Below are 26863 nucleotides of genomic sequence, written 5' to 3'. Positions count from 1 at the left end.
AGTCTGGGAAGAAGGGGAGGCAGTGGCGCTTCCCTACTCCACCTTCCTCGCTCGGTTCAGAGCGGTGTTTGATCATCCCATGGAGGGAAAGGACGGGGGTGAGCGTCTCCTCCAGCTACAACAGAGAAAGGATCCCGCGTCCGACAACTCTCTGAGCTTTCGCACGGTGGCGGCATCTTCCGGCTGGAATGAGCGTGCTCTGCGCATGGCCTTCAGGAGAGGCTTACGGGAGGACATTAAGATGGAACTCGCATGTCGGGATGACGAGATGGACCTTGGTACCGGCATCACCACGTCCATCTGTCTTGACGACATGTTGAGAAAGAGAGACGGCATTCCCAACACCTCCCGGAGCCTCGACGCTCACCCCACCCCTACATGTCTCCCTCCTCACAGGCCCTGGGACTGTGCCATTGACCTGCTGGAGGGACAACACCCCCCGAAGAGTCGCATTTACCCCCTTTCCATGGCGGAGACAGAGGCCATGGAGAAGTATGTGGCAGAGACCCTGAAACAGGGATTCATTAGACGCTCTACCTCTCCTGCCTCCGCCAGCTTCTTCTTCGTGGCCAAAAAAGACGGAGGACTTAGACCATGCATTGACTACAGGGGGCTGAACGCAGTCACCACCAAGTACCGGTACCCCCTCCCTCTGGTTCCGTTGGCCATCGAGCAGCTACGAGGGGCCTGGTACTTTACCTGAGGAAGTTGGACCTGAGGAATGCCTACAACCTGATCCGAATCCGGGAAGGAGAAGACTGGAAGACGGCATTCAGCACTACCTCAGGCCACTATGAATATTGCGTCATGCCCTACGGCCTCGCCAACGCACCTTCTGTGTTTGAGACATGCTGAGTAGACAGGTGGTGGTGTACATCGACGATATCCTGATCTACTCGGCTACATTCGAGGAGCACGTCAGGGATGTCCGAGCTGTCCTACTCTGCCTCCGGGAACACAGCCTGTTGGTGAAGGGGGAGAAATGCGAATTCCACCAACAGGCCATCTCCTTCCTGGGATACAGGATCAGTCCTCAGGGGGTCTTCATGGAAAGAGTGAAGACTGATGCCGTCAGGTCATGGCCAGTCCCCACCACCATCAAGGGCCTACAGAGCTTCCTGGGCTTTGCCAATTTCTACCGGCGTTTCATCAGGTCCTTCAGCTCCATAGCCGCCCCGCTCACCTCTCTCCTTAAGGGTGGGCCTCAGAAGCTGGCCTGGAACCCTGAGGCTGACGCTGCCTTCAAGAGGCTGAAGGAGAGGTTCACCACAGCGCCCATCCTTAAACACCCAGATCCATCTCATCCTTTCATCCTGGAGGTGGACGCATCGGAGGAAGGCGTGGGTGCGGTCCTCTCCCAGCGGCACGGTAAGCCAGAGAAAATGTATCCCTGTGCCTTATTCTCTAAAAAGCTTACCCCCGCAGACAGGAACTATGGAGTTGGAGACCGGGAGCTGTTGGCGGTGGTCCTCGCTCTGGAGGAATGGAGACACTGGCTGGAGGGCGCAGTCCATCCATTCCGGATTCTTACTGACCACCGGAATTTGGAGCACATACGGGCAGCGAAATGGATGAACTCTCGTCAAGCCAGGTGGGCCCAATTTCTTACTCGCTTTCAATTAATTCTGTCCTACTGCCCAGGGTCCCAGAATGTGAAAGCCGACGCACTCTCCAGGATGCACCATACCGGAGAGAGGAAGGATCTGGGGGGTCCTATCCTGCCCTCGTCTCTCATTGCACCTGTCGTTTGGGATGTGGATGAAGACATCCGCCTGGCGGCTCAGGAGGACCCAGCGCCTGCCAACGCCCCTCCGGGGCGCGTGTATGTACCCACCAGTGTCCGTGACCGCCTGCTGATCTGGGCGCACACCACCGTTACGGCAGGTCACTCTGGTATTACGCGCACCCTGCATTCTCTAGCACAAAAATACTGGTGGCGCACCTTGTCTTCTGATGTCTCTCTCTATGTCAACTCCTGTTCCGTATGTGCCCAAACGAAGACAACTCGGAACGCCCCGGCAGGCAAACTAGTTCCTCTACCAATGCCTCAGCGACCTTGGTCACATCTGTCCATAGACTCTGTCACCGACCTCCCACGTTCTGACGGCTTCGCCACAGTCATGGTGGTCGTAGATCGGTTCTCAATCATGCAGTTTTTTGCCACTAACTGGTCTTCTGTCTGTTCTCCAGGTCGCTGAGGTCCTGTTCCAACCGGTCTTCCGGCACTATGGACTTCCGGAGGACATCGTCTCAGACCATGGCCCACAATTCACCTCCCGAGTGTGGAAAGCTTTCCTGGAGAAGATCGGGGACACGGCCAGCCTCACTTCCGGGTATAGGCCTCAGTCAAATGGGCAGGTGGAGCGCATGAACCAGGAGCTGGGGAGGTTTCTTCGTTGCCACTGTCAGGACCAGCAGGGTGAGTGGGCAAGGTTTCTTCCCTGGGCAGAATAAGCCCAGAACTCCCTTGTTCAGTCCTCCACGGGGCTCACTCCCTTCCAATGCGTCCTGGCGTACCAGCTGGCCCTGGCCCCTTGGACATCCAGCCAGACCGATTCGCCCGCTGTCGAGTGGTTCCGCAGTGCCGGACAGGCCTGGGACGCCGCCCATGTCCGTCTCCAGAGGGCCATTCATCGGCAGAAGGACCAAGCTGACCGCCACCGCAGTGAGGTTCCCGTATTCCAGACTGGTGATCGCGTCTGGCTGTCCACTCGAAACCTCCCTCTCTGCCTGCCCTGCAAGAAACTGAGCCCCCGGTTTGTGGGGCCGTTTAAGGTCCTCCGGCGGATTAATGAGGCGTCGTACCGGCTGCTCCTTCCCCCTCACTACCGTGTCTCACCTACTTTTCATGTGTCTCTCCTCAGGCCGGTGGTTCCTGGTCCTCTGGCGGATGCCGTCCCCTGGACATTGACGGGAGTCCGGCATATACTGTGTGGGATCTGCTGGACTCAAGGTTCCATGGGGGACGGCTCCATTAGCTGGTGGACTGGGAGGGGTATGGCCCTGAGGAGAGGAGCTGGGTTCCGGCTGGGGACATTCTGGACCCCAACCTAATTCGGAACTTCCGCCGGGGGGTACTGTCATGTCTCCTCCCGTTGCTCCCCTCCGGCGCTCTGATTCGCCGGTCTACTGAGCCACCGGTCTGAGCGCACCACCTCGGCAAACACAGGAATGGAAACCCAACACACCCTAATCACCTCCAGCGCACCTGCACCTCATCTCATCACCACCCCTATATAGCCCTGGACTGTTAGTTCATTGTTGTGTGTAATTGTTAGCGTCGTGTCGTTTACTCTTTGTTATTCTCGTTCTCATTATTAAGTAAACCTTTACCTTGTTAATTCCTGCATCTGTGTCTTCGTGTACTCGTCACACCTACATGTTTTCAGATTACTGTGACCATGGCCAAATATAGGATCCAACTAACACAAAACAAAACAAAAAAACACTCACATCTCATATCAATTGTAAGACAGCGTGCCGATTCCGCCTGCATCGGTTGAGGGATGTGCGTCGCGTTGGAGTGACGCCATCTGACATAAAACAATGATCAATTACAGCAGAATTCTAGACGAGTCAGGCCGATGCACCATTACTGTCACACCCTGATCTGTTTCACCTGTCTTGTGCTTGTCTCCACCCCCCTCCAGGTGTCGCCCATTATGCCCTGTGCATTTATACCTGGGTTTTCTGTTTGTCTGTTGCCAGTTCGTCTCGTCTGCCTGCCGTCCTGTACCTATCAGACTCGGACCTGGTTACGAACCTCTGCCTGTCCTCGACCTGCCCTTTGCCTGCCTCCTGTGGTTTTAATAAACTACTCTGTATATTGGACCTTACGTCTCGTGTATGCATTTGGGTCATATCCTGAGCCGTGTTAATTACCACAAATACACAAATTCCTTTTAGAAAAAAATAATATTAAATTCAGTACATACAGCACATTGCCAGTGTTCCTTCACTTGTAATTTTTCTTAAGCAAGTGAGTTAAGCATATACATGCAGTAACCATCAGGTTAGACATCTCATTAGTAGGCATATCGCTGGTGGACATATTTACATGTCTCTGTACATTTAGATTAACAATGATAAAAGGTCTATCCGCTAAAGCATACAAAATACCGTTAGTCTCGTTTAAAACTTAGCAGGACTCACTCAATCAAGATAAAACAAGGGCAAAGACAAACCAGTTTGTATAATTCTCAACATTACAAAAGAGTTTTGAACATTCACTTGCTTGTTTTGGGTTATTGGTAGTTTACAGCATTGCTGGAACATGTAGATCAATATAGAAACCACTGCATAGCATGTTCTCTTATCAGGGATCAAACTCCTGTTCTTAAACAACACTGTGTAACGAGAGGGCAAGGAACACCTCTAGGCTTTTCCTATGACTCCATCCACTCAATAGATCTTTAGTATGGGCTTAATACGGGTGCCTAAGGTAATTGCTGACCTTATACTGACAAATATTTCTTTACAAATGTCTGTACAAACTGAATGCTTACACAATACAGATTTGATGGCTCAATTAATGAGACGCAAACACCTGTGAAGAGGACCTTCACATTGAGCCATACTAACTTACTGTAAATTTAGTGTCCGAGTACAGGTGGACCCCTATATACAAGGGGTACCAGTACCGAGTCGATGTGCAGGGGTACGAGGTAATTGAGGTAGATATGTACATATAACTAGGAATAAAGTGACAGATAGTAAACAGTAGCAGCAGCGTATGTGATTAATCAAAAAAGTTAGTGCAAAATGGGTCAATGCAGATAGTCCGGGTAGCTATTTGGTTAACTATTTAACAAACTATTTAGCAGTCTTATGGCTTGGGGGTAGAAGGTCCTTCAGGGTCCTGTTGGTTCCAGACTTTATGTATTGTACCGCTAGCCATGCTGTAGCAGAGAGAAGAGTCAATGAAGTCCCATGCAGATGAATGATGTGCCATCTACTATCCTGACTAAACACTACAGATGTAGGATCTTAATTTGAGCCAGTTTACTACAGCAGGAAAATAATCCTGCAGCAACAGGAAATGTGAATTATTATGTAGATTATAATTAATGGTCATTTTTGTAGGGGTTGATACATTTTCCGTTAGGACAAATCAAGTCTGAAATGTCAAAGTGGAAATTACAAACTTTAGAAGCATTTTTAAAACTCAAATACATTACAAGTTTGCATTTACTGCTTTGCAGGAAAATTCTCAGCAACAAAAGAGTAATCAAATGAAGATCCTACATCTGTATGTGGCAGCTGCACAGGGACTCTGGTTTCATATAGGCCTAACTGGAGCCTTTAAAAACAATTTGTATTTTATTTTTATTTATTTTTAGTCATTTAGCAGACGCTCTTATCCAGAGCGACTTACAGTTAGTGAATACATATATATATATATATATATATATATATTTTTTTTCATACTGGTCCCCCATGGGAATTGAACCCACAACCTTGGCGTTGCAAACGCCATGCTCTATCAACTGAGCTACATCCCTGCCGGCCATTCCCTCCCCTACCCTGGACATCGCTAGGCCAATTGTGCGTTGCCACGCAACAACCTTTAAAAACAACACACTGAAGTGTAACTACATTAAATAAAAAGAAAGACCCCTCCAAAAAAAATTTAGAAAAGTAGAGCACAGATATGTGGTTCCACAAAAAACAACACAAAGGCAACAAATAGGGTGGAGATAAGAAGAGAGTGAGCCCAGAGCAGCCCATAACTTAACTGCTACCCGGTTTGAGAACAGAGTAGCACCTAAGAGGGTGAGGCCATTAACCAACATGGAAAGAAGGAAGACAAAAGTGAAACAAACAGAACATAACATTATGTGATGTCATTGTAGCAAATGTTGGGACATTGGATGCAACAGTTTTATTCTGAAAGAGGATCTGCCAAAAAGCAACATTTTATGCAACGTTGCATAAGGTCATTATGATAGATGTCAATGGGTGCAATAAATTGATGTTTCCTTCAATACTTGCTGGTCAGTTATTGCTGGCATTTGAAATACCTAAGTCAATAAGTAATACATGTTTTTATTTTTATTTAACCTTTATTTAACTAGGCAAGTCAGTTAAGAACAAATTCTTATTTAGAATGACGGCCTACCCCGGCCGACGCTGGGCCAATTGGGCGCCGCCCTATGGGACTCCCAATCACTGCCGGATTGTGATACAGCCTGGAATCGAACCAGGATCTATAGTGACGCCTCTAGCACTGACTGCTGCGCCACTCGGGAGCATATTCCAGTCTAGTGTGGTGGTTCTTTGTTCTTGTAGCTCCAAGCACACTCACATTGAATAGCTTTAGTAACTGAACAGATAGCAGCTATGGGAATTGCTTTGGGCGCCAAAAGAGAGATTTCCTGTCCAAACTGTAGGTAATGGAGCCTTTGAACTGGGAGAGGTACTCCCACATAGACACAGACAGTCATAGGAAAATAAAAATCATTTAAGTCCCCATGTAGACTAACTGCTGCGAGTATTTTTATAGCTTTCTTACGACTATGTTAGATAAAACAACACAAAACTAAAAATACCTTACGAGGTCATTTAAAAATGTGGCAATTGTACAGCATCACCGGCTGTAGCGTGGTTGTCATCATTACATTTTACTCATTTAGCAGACGCTCTTATCCAGAGCGACTTACAGGAGCAATTAGGGTTAAGTGCCTTGCTCAAGGGCACATCGACAGATTTTTCACCTAGTCAGCTCTGGGATAAGAACCAGCGACCTTTCAATTACTGCCACAATGCTCTTAACCACTAAGCTACCTGCCGCACCTATGGGACAGGGTTTGCAGAAGAAATGGCAGACTTTCTTAGTGAGAAAGGCAGGTGTAAAAAACAGAAGTGGACACTCTTGTACTGTACTCATAGTTCAGCTTTGTAGTGCAGCATCTCAAAACAACTAATGTATCAAGATCATGACATATCTTGAAAAACTGACTGAAATACCAACAGATTACACAGCTTCATCACTACTAGAGAGTTTGAGGTTGGTGAACCAATGTTTTTTAAAATACCCAATTAACCATGCTATGATAATAAAGCTATGATGATGGATGTGCCACATTACAGGCGATGTGCCACAAGCTGGTCAACTAGCTCGACCAGCTTGACCAGCTCAAAATCCAAGCTGGTCTAAACTGGATTTTCCAGCAGGGCCCCCTATGCAAAATACAACAAGTGCAGACTTTACCGTGAAACGCTTACTTGCGAGCCCTTTCCCAACAATGCAGAGTTAAACATTTTTAAATAAATATACCTCAAGAGCAGCAAAGTCAGGTTGGAACTCGTAAGATGTTGACCCTGTCTGTCAGCGCCATCTTGTAGTATTTTGCCATGGGGTGTTGATATTTTTTTTGCCGTTTTAGAGCTAATTTCCTGCAATTCTATACATTTTGCCACGACTTATGCTATTTTCATATGATATCTGAGTGAGAGTGACAAAATCAATGCCCTGTGTGCCCAGTCTGTAATTTGGTGATGATTAGGCTACTACTTGGTGTAGATAGCTGGCTAGACTACCTTACCTAGCAATCTAAAAATGTTCAGCTAACATTGGCTTTGAGTGACTGTCAGTGACTGACATAACAAGTGAAAAACTGCGGAAGCACTACCAAATTTCTAAATTGCACCTTTATAACTCTCAACCATAAGTTGAGTCCCCAAGCTAAAATGCATGACTGAAAATGTGAATTGATCTGTGGGAAAACAGTGCCCTCTTGTGCGTAAAATCTACACAACGGAGGCCATGGAGAGTCAGTGTGAGACTATTAATTTGGTAATTTGGTACTGCTACTGAAACTGCCCTTTCTGGCACATTTGGCACTGTTCATCATTTCTCAATAGGCGCTTCTCCTCACGTTGCCACGCAACAACCATCCATGGTCACGCAGGACCACGCGCGTTGCATACTGGGAGTATCTCGGTGATGCTGATTCAGGGTCGCCAGTAGTTACCACAGCCATAAAGTCATAAACCCCGCCTATTTCTACAATTTATATTCTTAAAATCTGATTTTTAACCTAAATCCTAACCTTAACCTTAACCCTAACCTTAACCACACTTTAACCTTATGCCTAACCTTAAATTAAGACCAAAAAGCAACAACAACAAAAAAAAGCAATGCATTTTTACGATCGGCCTTTAGCCAGACTTTTTGGCTGTGGTAACTAGTGGAAACCCTGATTCAGAGGAGTAGAACGAAGCGGATAACGGGGAGAATGGAGACTGGTTCAACGACAACCGACACATAGCCTATGTCTTTACCACGACCTCGCTCAAGAAATTATGCACCTCTCAAATGCCTCGCGCACGGAGGCCTTACACCGACGTCAGAAGATAAGGTCTGGATGCAATGTTTTGCTCTTTGTTGAATTGACGTAGATGATCTTGCGGACATAAAGCACATTCAAAGGCATTGGCACAAATGGCAAATTGGCTTTAATAATGCTGAGACATTGTCGCTCGCTTTGCTATGTTAATTTGGGACAGCAAACGCCCCTTTGCTGTTTCTGGAGAAGAAAGCAATCTGGAATAGTTCCGTGACAATCTACAACACAATTATTGGCAACGTTGCAAGATGATTTATGTCAAGAGCTTAAACATGACAATTCGCTTATTTTACATCTATATAACAATAGTCATTAATAATTTAGAAAAATTCATCATAATGCAGACTTGCGCCAGGGATTTGAGTCACTCACAACGGGAGATGTAGTCTTTTACAAGCATCTAGTCGGGTCCCTTTGCTTGGGCTTTCCCGACTGTAAACGACATTTCCCGTAGTGCGACTCGCGCCTTTCCCATACAGTGGAATGTTGTATCGCGGTTGATTGTCTGATATTGCTCCAATAGGTGATTCTCGAAATATTTTTTTTAGGGCAGAGTAAAGGTACACAACCTGCCAATTGAGCCTGGGGCGCAGTGCAATGGTGAATGTTGATTCTTGGAAAACGTCAAGCCTACTCTGGTTGAGCTGTGCGCGCCGCCTGACGCTCGGATGGTTGCCTAGTCGTTAAGGGAACACTGAAACTGCAGTGCGGAGAAAATGTAACAGTAGGAGGAGAAGTAGAGCTTATGTGCCCGGGGACTTCTGTTAGTTGCGATGGAGAGGATGTGCCTTTTGGAATTATATCTAAGGAAAACATATTGGAAACAGAACGAGTCCCGCCCTGTTGTAGCAGTAAGGTGAGAGCGCAAATGGCAACGCATAGGCCTAACCTCAGATAAGTGCAGTGGCCTACTGAAATGGTAGGCTACACCCTTTTCCTAATTACATTTTTTGGGGGGTTGTTTTACATTTTAGTCGTTTAGCAGACGCTCTTATCTAGATCGACCTACAGTAGTGAGTGAATGCATACATTTTCGTACTGGTCCCCCGTGGAATCGAACTCACTATTCCCACAATTGTTACAATTGACTGCTCTCTCTTGTTTTTTAAAGATTTTGGTTAGTTATAGATTTTGAAGAATATAAAGACATGACTCAAATATATGCCTACTAAAAGGGTTTTGCCAACGCTGGGTGTGTGGTATTGGAGTTGTTCAATCCAAAGTCCCTAATGCAGGTTACTAAAACCTGGGAGAAGAAAAGGGAGATCTATTTTTCGAAAAAAATGTCTGCCAGGTATACTTAATTATTTTTGATGTACTTTACTGTAATCAACTAAGTGTAAATTGGCATTGTTGAACCTGGAGTTAATTACATGATGGAGTTATTTAACGTGTGTATTACTTTATTACTTTACACTTCATTCCTCTGACATCTTTGGGAAGATTTGCAGAATCTGCCTGCATGTTCTTCAGACTTGCATGTATTGTTGCATTGAGTGTATCTTCCGCACATTGTCTAGGGCAGTGGGAAGCTTCCACGCTGGTGTGAAGCTCAGGATGTTCTCTCATGCTTCTGCATTTGATTTGAGAATGCCTTGACCCCAGCCATTCTAATAGGTGTGGTGTCTGGCAGGCAGCGCAAGCCTAGGGAATGCCAGCAGGTGTGTTAAGTTAGGGGGGCTGCGGCACTGTTCTTGGCCAGCACGGTGCTGTAATGAGTGGTGCTGTCCAATGTGCTGAAAAGAGAGCTTCAGTCGCACCTGTGCCAATGGATTCCGTTTGCAGCGAATTTGCACGCAATCTATCACACGTTTTAGCGCTAACTGTTGCTGTCCCTGGTGCTGAATCTGCGACCAACACATTTGTTTTGAACGGAGGCCGCGTTGCTGTCCGTGGAGCTGAATTGTTTACTTATTAGCCCATAGACACATTTGGGGTTCAGAGGTGATAGTGAGTGAGATGTCTTCAGTTTACAAGGGGTTTCTAGCCTAAATTAGTGTGTTTTTCTTCCCAGGTAAATGGCTGAATCAAGTTGGGAGCTGCTGTGCCTCTGTCTGGCCGACCAATGCAGTGTGTAGGGACAGCCGCCCAGCCAGACGAAAACATGAACGGAGCGGGGGAGCAGGTGGACATCCTGTCTCCCAACTGCATGGTAAAGGACCGATGGAAAGTGGTAAGTTTATTTATCTTCAGTGCCATTTTGACCATGTAATTGAGTCTCAGCGGAGTGATTGGTTGAATAATTGAGTAATTGATTGAAATTAAATTAGTTGAGAATCCCTGATTTTAGAATGTCCCTTACCCTGATGAGAACTAGCCTGGTCACAGATCTGTTGGTGCTGTCTTGCCAAATCCTATGGTCAGTAGCTATGTTTCCATTAACTATGACATCACACCAAAAATAAATAAATAAGAAAAAAATTGTCAACAGCCTGTATGCCCTCCCACCTATCTGTTTCACGTCTCAGGTACCCCGCGAAGCCGGCATGGCCAGATTGCAATAATTGACTCATATTTGCCATATTCTAATAATTCTCCGTGCCATGGTGAAACTTGCACTCCTGTAGATCTGAAATAATTGGATAGTGAAACTTGTCAGCCAACCAGAAAAGCAAGGTGAAGCAATTCAGGCATTCTTGAAAGTCAGGACAATCTTGTCCTGCAAAGAAACGTTATTTTTATAGTTGACAAAATTGATTTTGCAAGCAGTAGATATTTAGAATTAAATGTGGAGTGGAGCTTTATAGTTACATGATGACATTACGTAGCCTGTGTACCTTCAAAATTATTCGGCAATCATAATTTATTCAAAAAACACAGTTTCCACCATCATTTGTCGCAATAAAGAAAGTTAGACAAAAATAAAAAATCCATCCCTGTCGAATGGATAAATTTTTTATCAATCTTTAGAACATTTCTCCTATATTTGCCTGCCTTTCCATTACACGTTGCAATACTTATTTTTTTGTCGAATTAACCTGGGTCAATGGAAACCTGCCTAGTGCTAGGCATGACAGTGATTATATGAGTTAGCAAGACAGCACAAACCATTTTGGGACCAGGCTAGTTGAGAACTAGCATTTTTGAAATGTTCACTTTAAAGAACAGGCAGCAAACCATAATTAGCAGGATCTACCACGTTCCTCCGTTTTCTAGTTTATTCTTCTCTCCCACCATTTTCAGCTGAAGAAGATCGGTGGGGGAGGTTTTGGGGAGATCTATGAAGCGTTGGACCTGTTGACAAGGGAGAATGTGGCTCTGAAGGTAGAGTCAGCCCAGCAGCCTAAACAGGTTCTCAAGATGGAGGTGGCCGTCCTCAAGAAACTGCAAGGTAAGGGCCTTTGTGGTTGAGCAGGAACGCACGCACGCACACACACACACACACACATAGCTGTGTGTCTGTGTGGTTAAGCACCTGTAACGCCACCCATACAAAGTACGTATTAAAACCCCAAAGGTTGTGGGTCCCTGTGACCGCCTTTGCCAGTCTTTCCCAACTCCTGCACTATACTGTATATAGGCCTCTGTGATGGAATTCCACTCTCCTGTTATGAAATAGATAGAAAGTGCAAGGTAAGGGCAGGCATCAACCAGGATAGGGATCACTAAGGACACGATCAATCAATGACAACATCACCTTGTACATGAATAAGCATGGCAAGGTTAATTAAGTTGTCTATCTATGGTCTACAGTGATGTGAGGTAAACGTCCGTCTGTCTAGCCATTTGATTAGTGTGATTGGCATCTGTCTGGACAAGGTTGAAGGTGTGGTGATTGTTTGTTTTGCTCGGGGGTTGGATGAGTTGTGTAGTCAATCGGTTGACATGTCTGTTGCGCTGGGGTTTATACTGCTTTGTGCAAAATTATATTTTGGCATTGAGTGTTTCACATCGTTGGAATCCCGGAAAAAACAGCTTGCCACAATCCAACTGAGCATGAGCAAATTGTGTTGTAATATGTCGAGATTTTAATCTCTTAGGCAGCATTTATTTTGGGGTATTTCTGTGCCTGTCAGCTTGGCTTGTTCCGGTCTATAGTCCCAAGAACAGATTCCGAACTGTGACTGTTGGCAGGGATGATTGCTAATGAGCATGAAACTGTGTGTTTGTCTGCCTGGCTGTGCTTCTGTTAGTGAGCACCCTTCTTCAAATGGCTTGGGGAAAAGTCCTGAATGTTCTTGTACTACTGTTATTTGAATGCAACTCAACCTGAAAGACTAAGGTCATTGGAAATGACTTGCCTGAAGTTAGCATGCCCTAATTTTATTGTATGACTAAATCTAGGGAATACCTGACTTTAATTATCTGATAAATGCCTAATTCATATAGGAAGATACCACATTCTGAATATATCAGGTCCTAGGAAGGTATACTGATCCCAATTCCTCTAACAATGATGCAAAATGTTATAGGAATATTATAAGGGTTGGTCTAACATCCAACTGAATCAGTTATTTAACTGTGATTGTACAAGTAGATTTATAGATAGCACATTTTATATTGACTGTATTATAACATTTATACTCTCCATTCTTTCACAGGAAAAAATCATGTATGTAAATTCATCGGATGTGGAAGGAACGAGAAGTTTAACTATGTGGTCATGCAACTTCAGGTAACCATTTAACAAAACAGTCTGATAGAATTGCCTCAGGTAGAGAGAATCACAGCCAAGGCTACAAATAAGTAGAAAAAAATGAATGAAAATGAATGATCTCTCTCTCCCTCTCTCTTCCTCCTCTCTGCCTCTCTCTCCCCTCTCCCTCTCTCCGTCTCCCCTCTCCCTCATCTCTCCCTCCCCTAACCTCCCTCCCACTCTCCCACTACCCCTCCCTCTCTCTCTCCCCCCTCCCCTCTTTCTCCTCCCCCTTTTCCCATTTCCCTCTCTCTCCCCCCACCTTCTCCCCATCTCTCTCCCTCTCCTCCCCGCCCTCTCCCCCCTTCTTTCCCTCCCCCTTCTCTCCCCCCCAGCAAGGGAGAAACCTAGCGGACCTGAGGAGGAGTCAGCCTCGCGGCACCTTCACCATGAGCACCACTTTACGCCTGGGCAAACAGATTCTGGAGTCCATAGAGGCCATCCACTCTGTGGGCTTCCTGCACAGAGACATCAAGCCTGTAGGTGGCGCACTCAGTAACTATTAACTAAAAGCCTGTAGGTACAAGGCATTATGATGTGTGGTTACAGTATAATGCATTGTAAGAGATAGAAAGTGTGGGGGTGAGACAGAGAGAACGAGAGAGAGTGAGTGAGCAAGTGGGGGTGAGACAGAGAGAACGAGAGAGAGTGAGAGAGACTGAGTGGGGGTGAGACAGAGAGAACGAGAGAGAGTGAGCGAGACTGAGTGGGGGTGAGACAGAGAGAACGAGAGAGAGTGAGAGAGACTGAGTGGGGGTGAGACAGAGAGAACGAGAGAGAGTGAGCGAGCGAGTGGGGGTGAGACAGAGCGAGACAGATGGGAGTGTGAGAGAGAGGGAGAAAACGAGAGAGAGGAAATAGAGAGATTAGAAAGAGACACTAGGGCTGCACGATATGGGCAAAATATCTAATTGCGATTGTATTTTTTAACCACATTTTGTGATTGCAATTTGTATCGCAATATACAGTAGATCAAAACACTTTGGTGAACTGTTGGAATCATAGAAATATAATGATTTATATTAAGAAGCAAAGTGGAAAGCAGCATCATTTTTGTTTGGAACAATCTGTTGACTGCATTTGACCTAACAGAACATCATGCAAACCTATAGTGAATCTAACAGCGGGGAGGAGGAACTGCGATAGGGCGCGGGGCTTGGTGTGTTTTATTTTATTTTATTTAACCTTTATTTAACTAGGCAAGTCAGTTAAGAACAAATTCTTATTTACAATGACGGCCTACACCGGCCAAACCCGGACGACGCTGGGCCAATTGTGCACCGCCCTATAGGACTCCCAATCACGGCCGGTTGTTATACAGCCTGGAATCGAACCAGGGGGTCTGTAGTGATGCCTCAAGCACTGAGATGCAGTGCCTTAGACTGCTGCGCCACTCGTGAGCCCGAGTGTGTGTGGGAAGCAGCCGCAAGAGGAGAAAAAAACAAAGTAAAATTATAAAAACGGACGTCATACACGGCTGAGTAGCATTTTAAAATATTGCATGCTATATGGATCTCTTGCGATATGGATATTGTACATCAATATTTCAATTTTGATCTGAATTAGATTAATTAAGCAGCCCTAAGAGAGACCATGTTGACCTCTGTCTGTGTGGATAGCACTTTGGGTCAGTGAGCCTCAAAGTAACATCTAGGCCTTATTGGCACCAATATTGTCAATTAAAATCAATAGAAGTCTAATTTGTTTAGGTGCTGGGCAAAAGCTAGGCTCACGTCTAAACAATAATAGGGAGAAACACTGCTTTGGGCTTCACCTGTTTATATTCCTGTGATGTCCTCAACTCAATCGGTTTCTCTGTTTTTTCCCCAGTCAAACTTTGCCATGGGTCGACTCCCCTCCACCTATAGAAAGTGCTTTATGTTAGACTTTGGCCTATCTCGCCAGTACACCAACACTACCGGAGAGGTTCGACCGGTAAGTAGCCGTGGAAGGATTTTGTTCATTTCATGGATTATGGTATGTTAATATTCAAACCTATTGAATAATTTTAACAACAATATATATAATATGATATAGGCTAATATACAGTTGGCTAGCTAGATGCAGGCTAATATACAGTTGGCTAGCCTGATACAAGCTAATATACAGTTGGCTAGCCTGATACAGACTAATACACAGTTGGCTAGCTAGATGCAGGCTAATATACAGTTGGCTAGCCTGATACAGGCTAATATACAGTTGGCTAGCCTGATACAAGCTAATATACAGTTGGCTAGCTAGATATATTAATAATATAATAATATTATGCCATTTAGCAGACGCTTTTATCCAAAGCGACTTACAGTCATGCGTGCATACATTTTTTTTTGTGTGTATGGGTGGTCCCGGGGATCGAACCCACTACCTTGGTGTTACAAGCGCCGTGCTCTACCAGCTGAGCTACAGAGGACCACATAGTACATAGATGCAGGCTAATATACAGTTGGCTAGCCTGATACAGGCTAATATACAGTTGGCTAGCCTGATACAAGCTAATATACAGTTGGCTAGCCTGGGCAACAGAGGATATTCTTTCTGCTTTTGTTCTTGCTGACTCAGCCGCCAGTCATTGATTAGATATGCAGGCCTGTACTACAGATATAGAACAATGACGGGACCACACACACACGCACGCACATGCGCACACACACACACATACATTTTACATTTTAGTCATTTAGCAGACACTCTTATATTTTTCATACTGGTCCCCCATGGGAATCGAACCCACAACCCTGGCGTTGCAAACGCCATGCTCTACCAACTGAGCTACATCCCTGCCGGCCATTCCCTCCCCTACCCTGGACGACACTGGGCCAATTGTGCGCCGCCCCATTGGTCTCCCGGTCGAGGCCAGCTACGACAGAGCCTGGATTGGAAGCAGGATCTCTAGTGGCACAGCTAGCACTGCGATGCAGTGCCTTAGACGACTGCGCCACTTGGGAGTACCGAGTGGCGCAGTGGTCTAACAGTGGTCACACACACACTCACACACACACACACACACACACACACACACACACACACACACACACACACACACACACACACACACACCCCCCACACACACACACACACACACAGTTGTAAATTCTAACATGCAGTTTCTGAGGCACTATTCCTGGGACTTCCTTCAGAATGGAATGGGTGTTATTATCAAGGTCAAAACTGTCATCCAAAATGGTGGTGCACATGCCCAGTTTCCAGTTATTGTATCAGAGTTGCCAATGACCATTACAAACTAGAAACCTTAGGAAGATGTCCAGGAAGATGATGTCATCTGATTATGGTATATTTAAGTTATGCCATAAGCTTTGTAAATGCATTAGTTAATAGTTTGTTAAAGTTAATGAATGCATCATTTATTTAGAAATTATGTTCACGTAATGTACGTTGATGTTAAAGGAAACTATCTTTTGGTATTTTTTTCATTAGGCCACTGTTGATGCAGTCCCAAAAACACATGCAAAACATTTTGGGACTGTATCAACAGTGGACTAATGAAAAAAATACCAAAAGATAGTTTTGAGTGGATTTTTCCTTTAAGGTTTTTACAGATGTTATGCTGTTCTTTATTCACCTGTGTGGTTTTATTTTTTGCAGTTTTGCTGTTCCTTTTTGGCCTTTTCTGTTCGAAGCGCATGCTTGTGATCCGTCTCATCAGTAAGGTGCTTGATCCCATTTAAGTTTTTATTATCTCTCACTGCCTGAGATATTTTCCATATCCTTCCTCGTCTCGTTTTAGGTTTAATTTAAGCACTTTATTTCCATCAATCGTTTTCTTTCTAGTTGTCGGTGGGAAATTATGTTTCAGGTTTCGTGCTGAAAAGAGAACTTACCACATTTGATTTTCCAGCCCAGAACTGTGGCGGGATTTCGGGGAACTGTTCGTTATGCATCAGTAAATGCTCATAAAAACAAAGTAAGTGTATTTTTGGGGTGAAAAAATTAAATGCACTTCAAATGAATTCCAACCCGAGGGTTTTGTGTTACATCAGTTTGTCAGGAAATCTAAAATAGCTGTTGTGTATGTACTTGAGAAATTCCAATAAATCATGAAAATAATTATCTGATTAATAAAACATTTACCTTCTCAGGAAATGGGTCGCCATGACGATCTATGGTCGCTATTTTACATGTTGGTAGAGTTTGCAGTCGGTCAGTTACCATGGAGAAAAATTAAAGATAAGGTGAGCTACTGTCTACTGTTGCTATTATAAATATTACAATTCCCAATTTCAGTTATTTCCAATATTTCTTCATCCTGGTCCAGGGGATCCAAAGGGGTGCACATTGTTATGTTTGTCCTAGCACTACACACATGATTCTACTAATCAACTCATCATCAAACCTTTCATTAGTGGAATCAGATGTGTAGTGCTAGGGCAAAAATAAAATGTGCACCCCTTGGGGTCCCCAGGACCAGGATTAAGAAATCCTGCAGTAGAGAATGGTTACTGGTGTCTGCTGGGCTCAACTGGTATCTAATGCTTTCTACTGTATCTCTTGTTTGTTACCAGGAGCAAGTGGGTCAGATTAAAGAGCGCTACGACCACAGAATGCTGCTCAAACACATGCCTTCTGAGTTTTATATCTTCCTGGATCATGTTTTAGGCCTTGACTACTTCACCAAGCCAGATTACCAGGTACCTACTGTTCACTCCCTGTACATGTATTCACATTGTTTATCCCCACTGGACCTTGTTTTTCTGCCGGTCATTTCAATAGCAGAGTGAACAAGACTTGGAAGTGTGGCAATGTGAGACTAACTACATACCACACCCTCTCTCTCAACTTTCAGTAATGAAACTATTCAAAAACCTTCAGAAGTAAATACATTTGAGTAATTAAAGTAAAGCTTGTTATTGTATAGCATTGCATTTTCCGAAAACCTTTTCTCTGTGATCCTCTATGCAGTTGCTGATGTCGGTCTTTGAGAACAGTATGAAGGAACACATCATCACAGAGAATGAGCCTTTTGATTGGGAGAAGGGAGGGACGGATGGAGTGCCTCTGTCCACCAGTACATCAACGCCCCCTCAACAGAACACACGACAGACTCCCGCCATGATCGGGTAAGGGAATCAAAAATGAGCTATTTAGCTTTATGCAACTGTGAGGATTTGTAATGCACTGTTGTTTGAAATTAAAAGGGAATCACACTTCAAAACATTACAAACACATCCACATGAAGATGAACAGTCTATCCACTACTTATCAACAAGATTAACTAGCAGAAAGCAGAAAGTATCACACTCCACTTCAAGAAATCACACTTCAAAACATTTTGGACACGTCAATATGAAATATTAAAACATCCAGCCAGCCAAGAGATTACACAATTCCCATTTACCTGTAGCCTAATTTACTTAAAAAATCAGGCACAAACAGTCTAATGCTGGGTTGTGACAATTCAGTCAGATTTAGAATGCAACTGTAAGGATTTGTAACACACTGTTTGCATTTGATATAGGATATTTTCGGCAACAACACTAATTGAATTAATCGTCTGGTCGTATTATAAAAGATAATGTGTTCTCAATAATGTAATAATTGAGAATGTTCTCAATAACTTAACTGGTTAAATACAGGCAATGAATGAATGAATAAAAAAAGTCAATATCAGTCCATGTTCTGTGCTTTCCCAGGGTGGTGAACGTGACTCTGGTTCCTGGGGATCTGCCGAGGGAGAACACAGATGACGTTCTAAAAGACGAGCACCTGAGTGACCAGGAGAACGCGCCACCTGCAGTACCCAGCAGGCCTTGCGAGGGGACACCTCCCCAGATGGAAGGCGAGGCATGGAACGACACTGACTTAAACCGCAACCAACTCAGGATCAGCATCAGCAAGGTACAGGAGGGACCATCTAATATGTCCTCATTGTATCTCACTGTGGTACTGGCAGCACTATGAAACATTGCCTTACATTCTTTAAATATATTAAAACGGTAGAAGTACATTAGAAGGGCTAGTTTACTTTCTTGTTGGTTTTCAACGACCATCTATTATGTTCAGAGGATATAGACCATAGAAATGGAATGAATAGAATGGGCCTGCAAGCTCTAACCCTGACAATTTGACTGGTAAACTAATGGGTACACTTGCAATGGCTGCGTGGTATTGTGATGCAATCATTTCCATGGTAATATAAAATGTTCATTCAAATGATGTTAACTTATGTGGCTCATGCAATGGAATGTATTTTTTGTAATGTCAGTTGAGTTTAATAAACAAATCAAAGCACATATTGATGGTTATGGCTAGAAGGGATCCAGCTTTTGTCAAATTAACGTCAGATTTGACGTTTCGTAGCAGGTTAGGATAACTTATTCAGCAGGTTACGAGAATTAACGTAGCAGGTGAGGAGAATTTGGTTGTTAGGAAAAGGGTTAGAGTTAGCAAAAATGCAAAAATAATCAACTTGAAGACGTTAATTTGACAAAAGCAGGATCCCTTCTAGCCAAGACCCATATTGATGGGTACACTTCCTGCTTTTACTTCCTGCTTTGCTCATTTGGGTACTCTCGCAATGGTCGCCAGTCCCACATTATGCCATCATTGACTTGAATGGGGTCTCATTCTCATTTCTATGAAATAGACATACCTGGTTGTAGATAGAGCAAGATCAATATTTCAGGTACTGTGTTTACCATGAATTTACAACATGGTAAAGTAAATAATAACACCTTTACAATACAATTCAAGCTGCTATATACCTGCAGTACACAATAGGTCTAACTCTTGACAGTGGTATCTAACAGTGGTAACCTTAGAAACCCTCTTTCCCCCAGGGGCAGTTGGCTGCGGAGGAAGATGAGCCTGCTAGAGGGGCGTGTACTGATGCCCCCGTGGGTGGAGCTCCCCCAGAAATGACTGGTGCTCAGGTCTGCGCTCTGCGGTACCGGAGGATCAACAGCCCAGAGTCAGACCGTCTGTCCGCCGCAGACGGGAGACCAGACGTCTACGACAAACGAGGGTGAGGGCTCTATACACTGAGTGTACAACTTTTCCATGACAGACTGACCAGGTGAATCCAGGTGAAAGCTATGATCCCTTATTGATGTCACTTGTTAAATCCACTACAATCGGTGTAGATGAAGGGGAGGAGACAGTTTAAAGAAGGATTTTTAAGCCTTGAGACAATTGAGACATGGATTGTGTATGTGTGCCATTCAGAGGGTGAATGGGCAAGACAAAATATTTAAGTGCCTTTGAACAGGGTATGGTAGTAGGTGCCTGGTGCACCGGTTTGAGTCAAGAATTGCAATGCTGCTGGGTTTTTCATGCTCAACAGTTTCCTGTGTGTATCAAGAATGGTCCACCACCCAAAGGACATCCAGCCAACTTGACACAACTTTAAGAAGCAATGGAGTCAATATGGGCCAGCATCCCTATGGAATGCTTTCAACATCTTGTAGAGTATATGCCCCAATGAGGCTGTTCTGAGGGCAAAAAGGGGTGCAGCTCAATATTAGGAAGGTGTTCCTAATGTTTTGTACACACAGTGTATAGTGCAGACAAGTTATTATACACTGTTATGCATATGTATACTTTATGTACACACCACACATCAATTGATTTTATAAAGCCCTTTTTGCATCAGTACCAGCCTAAACCCCCAAAGAGCAAACATTGGAGAGGCAGAAACACAGTGGCTAGGAAAAACTCCCTAGAAGGCAGGAACCTGGGAAGAAACCTAGAGAGGAACCAGGCTCCGAAGGCTGGCCAGTCCTCTTCTGTCTGTACTGGGTAGAGATTTAAGAGTACATGGCCATTAGGGCCAGATCGTTTTTTCAAGATGTTCAAACGTTCATAGATGACCAGCAGGGTCAGATAGTAACCATGATGGCTTTAGAGCAGCCAGACTCAACAGGTCGACTGCAGTATGGATCCGGACCCAGAATGGCGTCAATAAAAAAAAAATGAAAGAAGAGAGAGGGAGTGGGAGCATGCCTAAGATCACGGTACACCAGATAAGACAGACTGACCCTAGCCCCCCGGCACATACAAGCTATTGCAGCATAACTACTGGGGACTGAGACACGTGGGTCGGGAGACAGGGTCGGGAGATTCTGTGGCCCCGTCCAACGTCACCCCTGGACAGGGCCAACCAGGAAGGAGTTAACCCCACCGACTCTGCCAGAGCACAGCCCTCACACCACTTAAGGGATGTCAACAGACCACTAACTTACTACCCTGAGACCAGTGGCGTACCGCAGTTTCACGGGGCCCCCCTGCAAGGTCTGAGCAAGGGAGGGAAATGTGGCAGAGAGGAAAATGTGCAGTTTTGTAGCTAATCTCATATGTTTCTGCACATTTTGCAATGAGGCTGAGAGCATTTTGCGTTTTTAAAGCTAATTTCCTGCTATTATACACATTTTGCCATGAGGCTGAGAGAACATTTTGCAGTTTTACAGCAAATTTCTTGTAGTTCTAAGTATTTTTGCCATGGCTTATGACGTGTTCATATCCTATCTGGGGAGTGGGGGGGTGACCTTCAGCGGGCCCCCAACCCCCCCAAAATAAACAATTTTGTATTTAATTTTCAGAGCCCGTTGGTACACACACGCAAACACACACATACACTGAAAACACATTAAAACACAACACACATACACACCGTTACCATTTACCAAGGTTTTTTACAATTATTTTGTGTCTCCGTACCAGGTCTCGTATGGACATCCTGGGATCCCCGTCCCGCCACGTGCAGTCCTCCCAGCCGGCCCAGATGCACTCCCTGGAGGGAGGAGGTGGGGACCGGCAGGGTGGCGGTGGGAGACCAGGCCAGGAGGTCTCCGTAGCCTCCGTGGCCGACCCCGAGGCCCACAGTAACGCATTCATCCGGTCTGTACCACTCGCCGAGGAGGAAGACTTTGACAGCAAGGAGTGGGTGATCATCGACAAGGAGACTGAACTCCAGGACTTCCTGGGTCTCCTGGCCCCGGGGGCTGAGCCCACCACCTCGGGGCCCACCACCGACGAGGAGCCTGAGGAGCTGAGGCCCCTGGACGAAATGGAGGAGCGGCGGAGGTTACGGGGAGTTGGAGGTGGAGAGGTGGTGGTGAGGCCTAAGATGCGAGCAGGAGGCATTGGGGCGCTGCCGGAAGGGGAGGGGTCTAATGGGGCCAGTCCTGGGTACCCAGGTTATCACACTCTGCCTCATAGCCGCGGACACAGACCACGGCCACAGTCGGAGCACTGTGGAGCTCACGGACAGGTAAGAGCAAGGCATTGTGCGGTAGAGAAATGGTGTGTGTGTTAGTGTGTGAGTGTGTTTGTCTGGTTTGGGGTCCTTTTGAACTGAATTGAAATTCAAATTAAATTTAAACGGACTGTCTTGGTCTGCATCTGTGTTTGTCGTTCTGCGGGTCTATGTCTAGGTTACACTGTTATTTCCTGTGTCGACAATGTAACTGGACACAATTTGAAAGAATGGTATACTTAAGCAATAAGGCCTGAGGGGGTGTGGTATATTGGCCATATACCACAAACACCCGAGGTGCCTTATAGCTATTATAAACTGGTTACCAACGTAATTAGAGCAGTAAAAATAAATGTTTTGTCATACCCGTGGTATACAGTCTGATATACCATGGCTGTCAGACAATCAGCATTCAGGGCTCAAACCACCCAGTTTATAATTATTCTTAATCTTCTCAGGCTTTGGTAGATACTTTTTGAAGGTCCATATAAGTGTATGTATACCCACTGTTAATTTGATCATTTTCAGTGCAGTGCATAGCTTACTGTATTTCCACTTCATCTATCCGCTGACAAAGCTGTCACAAAGTCAATGAATAATGTTTGTACTGTATTTATACCTGTAGTGTTGTATTTAATAAGTCATCCAGTGTATGCAACAGCACTGCAGATTCCTATAGCCTATAAAAAATGTACTACCTCCATCCGGGATACACAGCTGTGCAAACACACTTAATGAAGCACAACAGTGTGGAGGAACTGTTATCTGCAATGACTGAATTACAGCCATAGTTTTAATAACATTCATTTGGGTAGTTACGTAGATGTACGTCACTAAAATGGTTGGAGTGAAAATGGGATTTTCCATCTGTAAATGCTCTACAGATGGTCATTCTATCAACAAACTATCTGTTGATAAGCAACTGCTTGCTAAGGTTAGGGTTAGGTTTAGAATAAGGGTAAGGGTTAAGGTTAGGGCTAGGGTTAGGGTAAGGGTTAAGGTCAGGTTTAGAGCTAGGGTTAGGGTTAGTAGATAGTTAGTTAGTTGAAATGTTACTGATAGTCTGTAGAGCATCTACATATAAAGTGTTCCCTTTATTTTCTATTTTATTTAACCATTATTATTGTCTCACTGATACAAAGATCTATTCTGCAAGAGAGACCTGTTCAAGATAGCAGCCATTTCAACCATTTTGTGCTGATGATGCAGGATGATGCTGTTGTGTCAATGCATGTTCTGATAGCAAATATGTATCTGATTGACATGTGTCAATCAAAGGAGCATGTACTGTAGATGTGTTATGGGTCATGATGGTAAACTGTTCCACAACACAAGTAGTGATATGTTTCTCCTCTCTCTCTGCGCCAAGTCAATCTCAGCCTCCGAAACCTGATTAAAATATCTTGCTGAAATAACATTGCATATCCATATCCAGTGACAGTCGGCAAACACTGAAACACTCGAACAACATCCATTTTTATCCATCCGAAATAAAACCAACCCAAACGGTTGTGCTTAGGTCTCGTTTCTCCCTCCAAAAAAAGAGATCCCTCCCCTTATATTTCTGCTGTCTGTGCATGTGTACGGTCTCACTGCAACATGCCACAGACACAGAGAGACCCAGACACAGAGAGACCCAGACACACAGAGACCCAGAGACCCAGACACCCAGAGACCCAGACACCCAGAGACCCATAGACGCAGACACACAGAGACCCAGACACACAGAGACCTGGACACCCAGAGACCCAGCCACACAGAGACCCTGCACCTAGATACACTTACACACAGAGACCCTTACACACAGAGACCCTTACACACAGAGACCCTTACACACAGAGACCCAGACACCCAGAGACCCAGACACCCAGAGACCCAGACACCCAGACACACAGAGACCCAGACACACAGAGACCCAGGCACACAGAGACGCAGACACACAGAGACCCAGACACACAGAGACCCAAAGACCCAGACACACAGAGACCCAGACACACAGAGACCCACAGGCACACCCAGAGCACAGGGTACAGGCTGGGCCGGGGGGCACACAGTTTACTTCACAATTAAAAAACGAATCTTCTTCCCTTTTTTGTAATATTCCCTTTTTTTAAACCTTCCAGTCCCCCTAGATAAAGCCAGGACTGTGTTTGTTTCTGTGAGGAGGAGGAGGAGGAGGAGGAGGAGGATGGATATTGTTGTTGTGGTTCACGAAAAAGAGACCCAGAGACCCAGACACACAGAGACCCAGAGACCCAGACACACAGAGACCCAGACACACAGAGACCCAGACACACAGACACCCAGACACACATACACACAGAGACCCAGACACACAGAGGCCCGGACCCACAGAAATCCGGACACACAGAGGACCGGACACACAGAGACCCAAACATACAGAGACCCGGACACACAGAGACCCAGACACACAGAGGCCCAGACACACAGAGACCCAGACACAAATAGACCAAGACACACAACAATCCAGACACACAGAGACCCAGAGACCTAGACACACAAAGACCCATACACACAGAGACTCAGACACACAGAGACCCAGACACACAGAGACCCAGACACACAGAGACCCAGACACACAGAGACCCAGACACACAGAGACCCAGAAACACAGAGACTCAGACACCCAGAGACCCAGACACACAGAGGCCCGGACCCACAGAAATCTGGACACACAGAGGCCCGGACCCACAGAAACACGGACACACAGAGGCCCGGACACACAGAGACCAAAACACACAGAGACCCAGACACACAGAGACCCAGACACACAGAGATCCAGAGACCCAGACACACAGAGACCCAGACACACAGAGACCCAGACACACAGAGACCCAGACACACAGAGACCCAGACACACAGAGACCCAGACACACAGAGACCCTACACTCAGAGACCCAGACACCCAGAGACCCAGACACCCAGAGACCCAGGCACACAGAGACCCAGAGACCCAGAGACCCAGACACCCAGAGAACCAGAGACCCAAACACGCAGAGACCCAGACAGACAGACACACAGAGACCCAGACACACAGAGACCCAGACACACAGAGACCCAGGCACACAGAGACCAAGGCACACAGAGACCCAGACACACAGAGACCCTGCACCTAGAGACACAGACACACAGAGACCCGGACACACAGAGACCCAGACACACAGAGACCCAGACACACAGAGACCCAGCCACACAGAGACTCTGCACCTAGAGACCCAGGCACACAGAGACCAAGGCACACAGAGACCCAGACACACAGAGACCCTGCACCTAGAGACACAGACACACAGAGACCCAGACACACAGAGACCCAGACACACAGAGACCCAGCCACACAGAGACTCTGCACCTAGAGACCCAGACACACAGAGACCTAGACACACAAAGACCCAGACACACAGAGACCCAGACACACAGAGACCCAGACACACAGAGACCCGGACACACAGAGACCCGGACACACAGAGACCCGGACACACAGAGACCCGGACACACAGAGACCCAGACACACAGAGACCCAGACACACAGAGACCCAGAAACCCAGACACACAGAAACCCAGACACACAGAGACCCAGACACACAGAGACCCAATGACCCAGACACACAGAGACCCAGACACACAGAGACCCAGTGACCCAGACACACAGATACCCAAAGACCCAAACACACAGAGACCCAGTGACCCAGACACACAGAGACCCAGACACACAGAGACTCAGACACACAGAGACCCAGACTCACAGAGACCCAGACACACAGAGACCCAGAAACCCTGACACACAGAGACCCAGACACACAGACACCCAGACACACATACACACAGAGACCCAGACACACAGAGGCCCGGACCCACAGAAATCCGGACACACAGAGGACCGGACACACAGAGACCCAAACATACAGAGACCCGGACACACAGAGACCCAGACACACAGAGACCCAGACACACAGAGACCCAGACACAAATAGACCAAGCCACACAACAATCCAGACACACAGAGACCTAGACACACAAAGACCCATACACACAGAGACCCAGACACACAGAGACCCAGACACACAGAGACCCAGACACACAGAGACCCAGACACACAGAGACCCAGACACACAGAGACCCAGACACACAGAGACCCAGACACCCAGAGACCCAGACACACAGAGGCCCGGACCCACAGAAATCTGGACACACAGAGGCCCGGACCCACAGAAACACGGACACACAGAGGCCCGGACACACAGAGACCAAAACACACAGAGACCCAGACACACAGAGACCCAGACACACAGAGACCCAGACACACATAGACCCAGACACACAGAGACCCGGACACACAGACACAGAGACCCAGACACCCAGAGACCCAGACACACAGACACACAGAGACCTAGACACACAAAGAACCAGACACACAGAGACCCAGACACACAGAGACCCAGACACACAGAGACCCAGACACACAGAGACCCGGACACACAGAGACCCGGACACACAGAGACCAAGACACACAGAGACCCAGACACACAGAGACCCAGACACACAGATACCCAGAAACCCAGACACACAGATACCCAGACACACAGAGACCCAAAGACCCAGACACACAGAGACCCAGACACACAGAGACCCAGTGACCCAGACACACAGAGA

At 46.0% G+C, this 26863-nt stretch overlaps 1 protein-coding gene across 2 annotated transcripts in view; it reads left to right on the top strand.

Moving 5' to 3' along the window:
* The first annotated feature begins 8173 nt into the window (after positions 1-8173).
* Positions 8174-26863, top strand: part of LOC121553410 (tau-tubulin kinase 1-like) — a 43195-nt gene continuing 24505 nt past the window's right edge. Inside the window, exons 1-13 of one of the 2 annotated variants that reach the window (XM_041866491.2) lie at positions 8174-8360; positions 10363-10521; positions 11532-11679; positions 12890-12963; positions 13320-13463; positions 14815-14919; positions 16841-16906; positions 17082-17174; positions 17505-17630; positions 17902-18059; positions 18633-18837; positions 19779-19963; positions 21658-22207. In XM_041866491.2, the coding sequence (XP_041722425.2) occupies positions 10414-10521; positions 11532-11679; positions 12890-12963; positions 13320-13463; positions 14815-14919; positions 16841-16906; positions 17082-17174; positions 17505-17630; positions 17902-18059; positions 18633-18837; positions 19779-19963; positions 21658-22207 (1962 nt within the window). In that variant the 5' untranslated portion in view covers positions 8174-8360; positions 10363-10413. Of the gene's footprint in view, positions 8361-8832; positions 9205-10362; positions 10522-11531; positions 11680-12889; positions 12964-13319; positions 13464-14814; positions 14920-16840; positions 16907-17081; positions 17175-17504; positions 17631-17901; positions 18060-18632; positions 18838-19778; positions 19964-21657; positions 22208-26863 lie in introns of those variants that run through there. The other variant, XM_041866492.2, reaches the window with a different exon arrangement.

Source organism: Coregonus clupeaformis, chromosome 37 (assembly GCF_020615455.1).
Source record: "Coregonus clupeaformis isolate EN_2021a chromosome 37, ASM2061545v1, whole genome shotgun sequence".
NCBI lineage: Eukaryota > Metazoa > Chordata > Actinopteri > Salmoniformes > Salmonidae > Coregonus > Coregonus clupeaformis.
The sequence above is the reverse complement of the archived record's forward strand: the minus strand, read 5'-3'. Positions and strand labels throughout refer to the sequence as shown.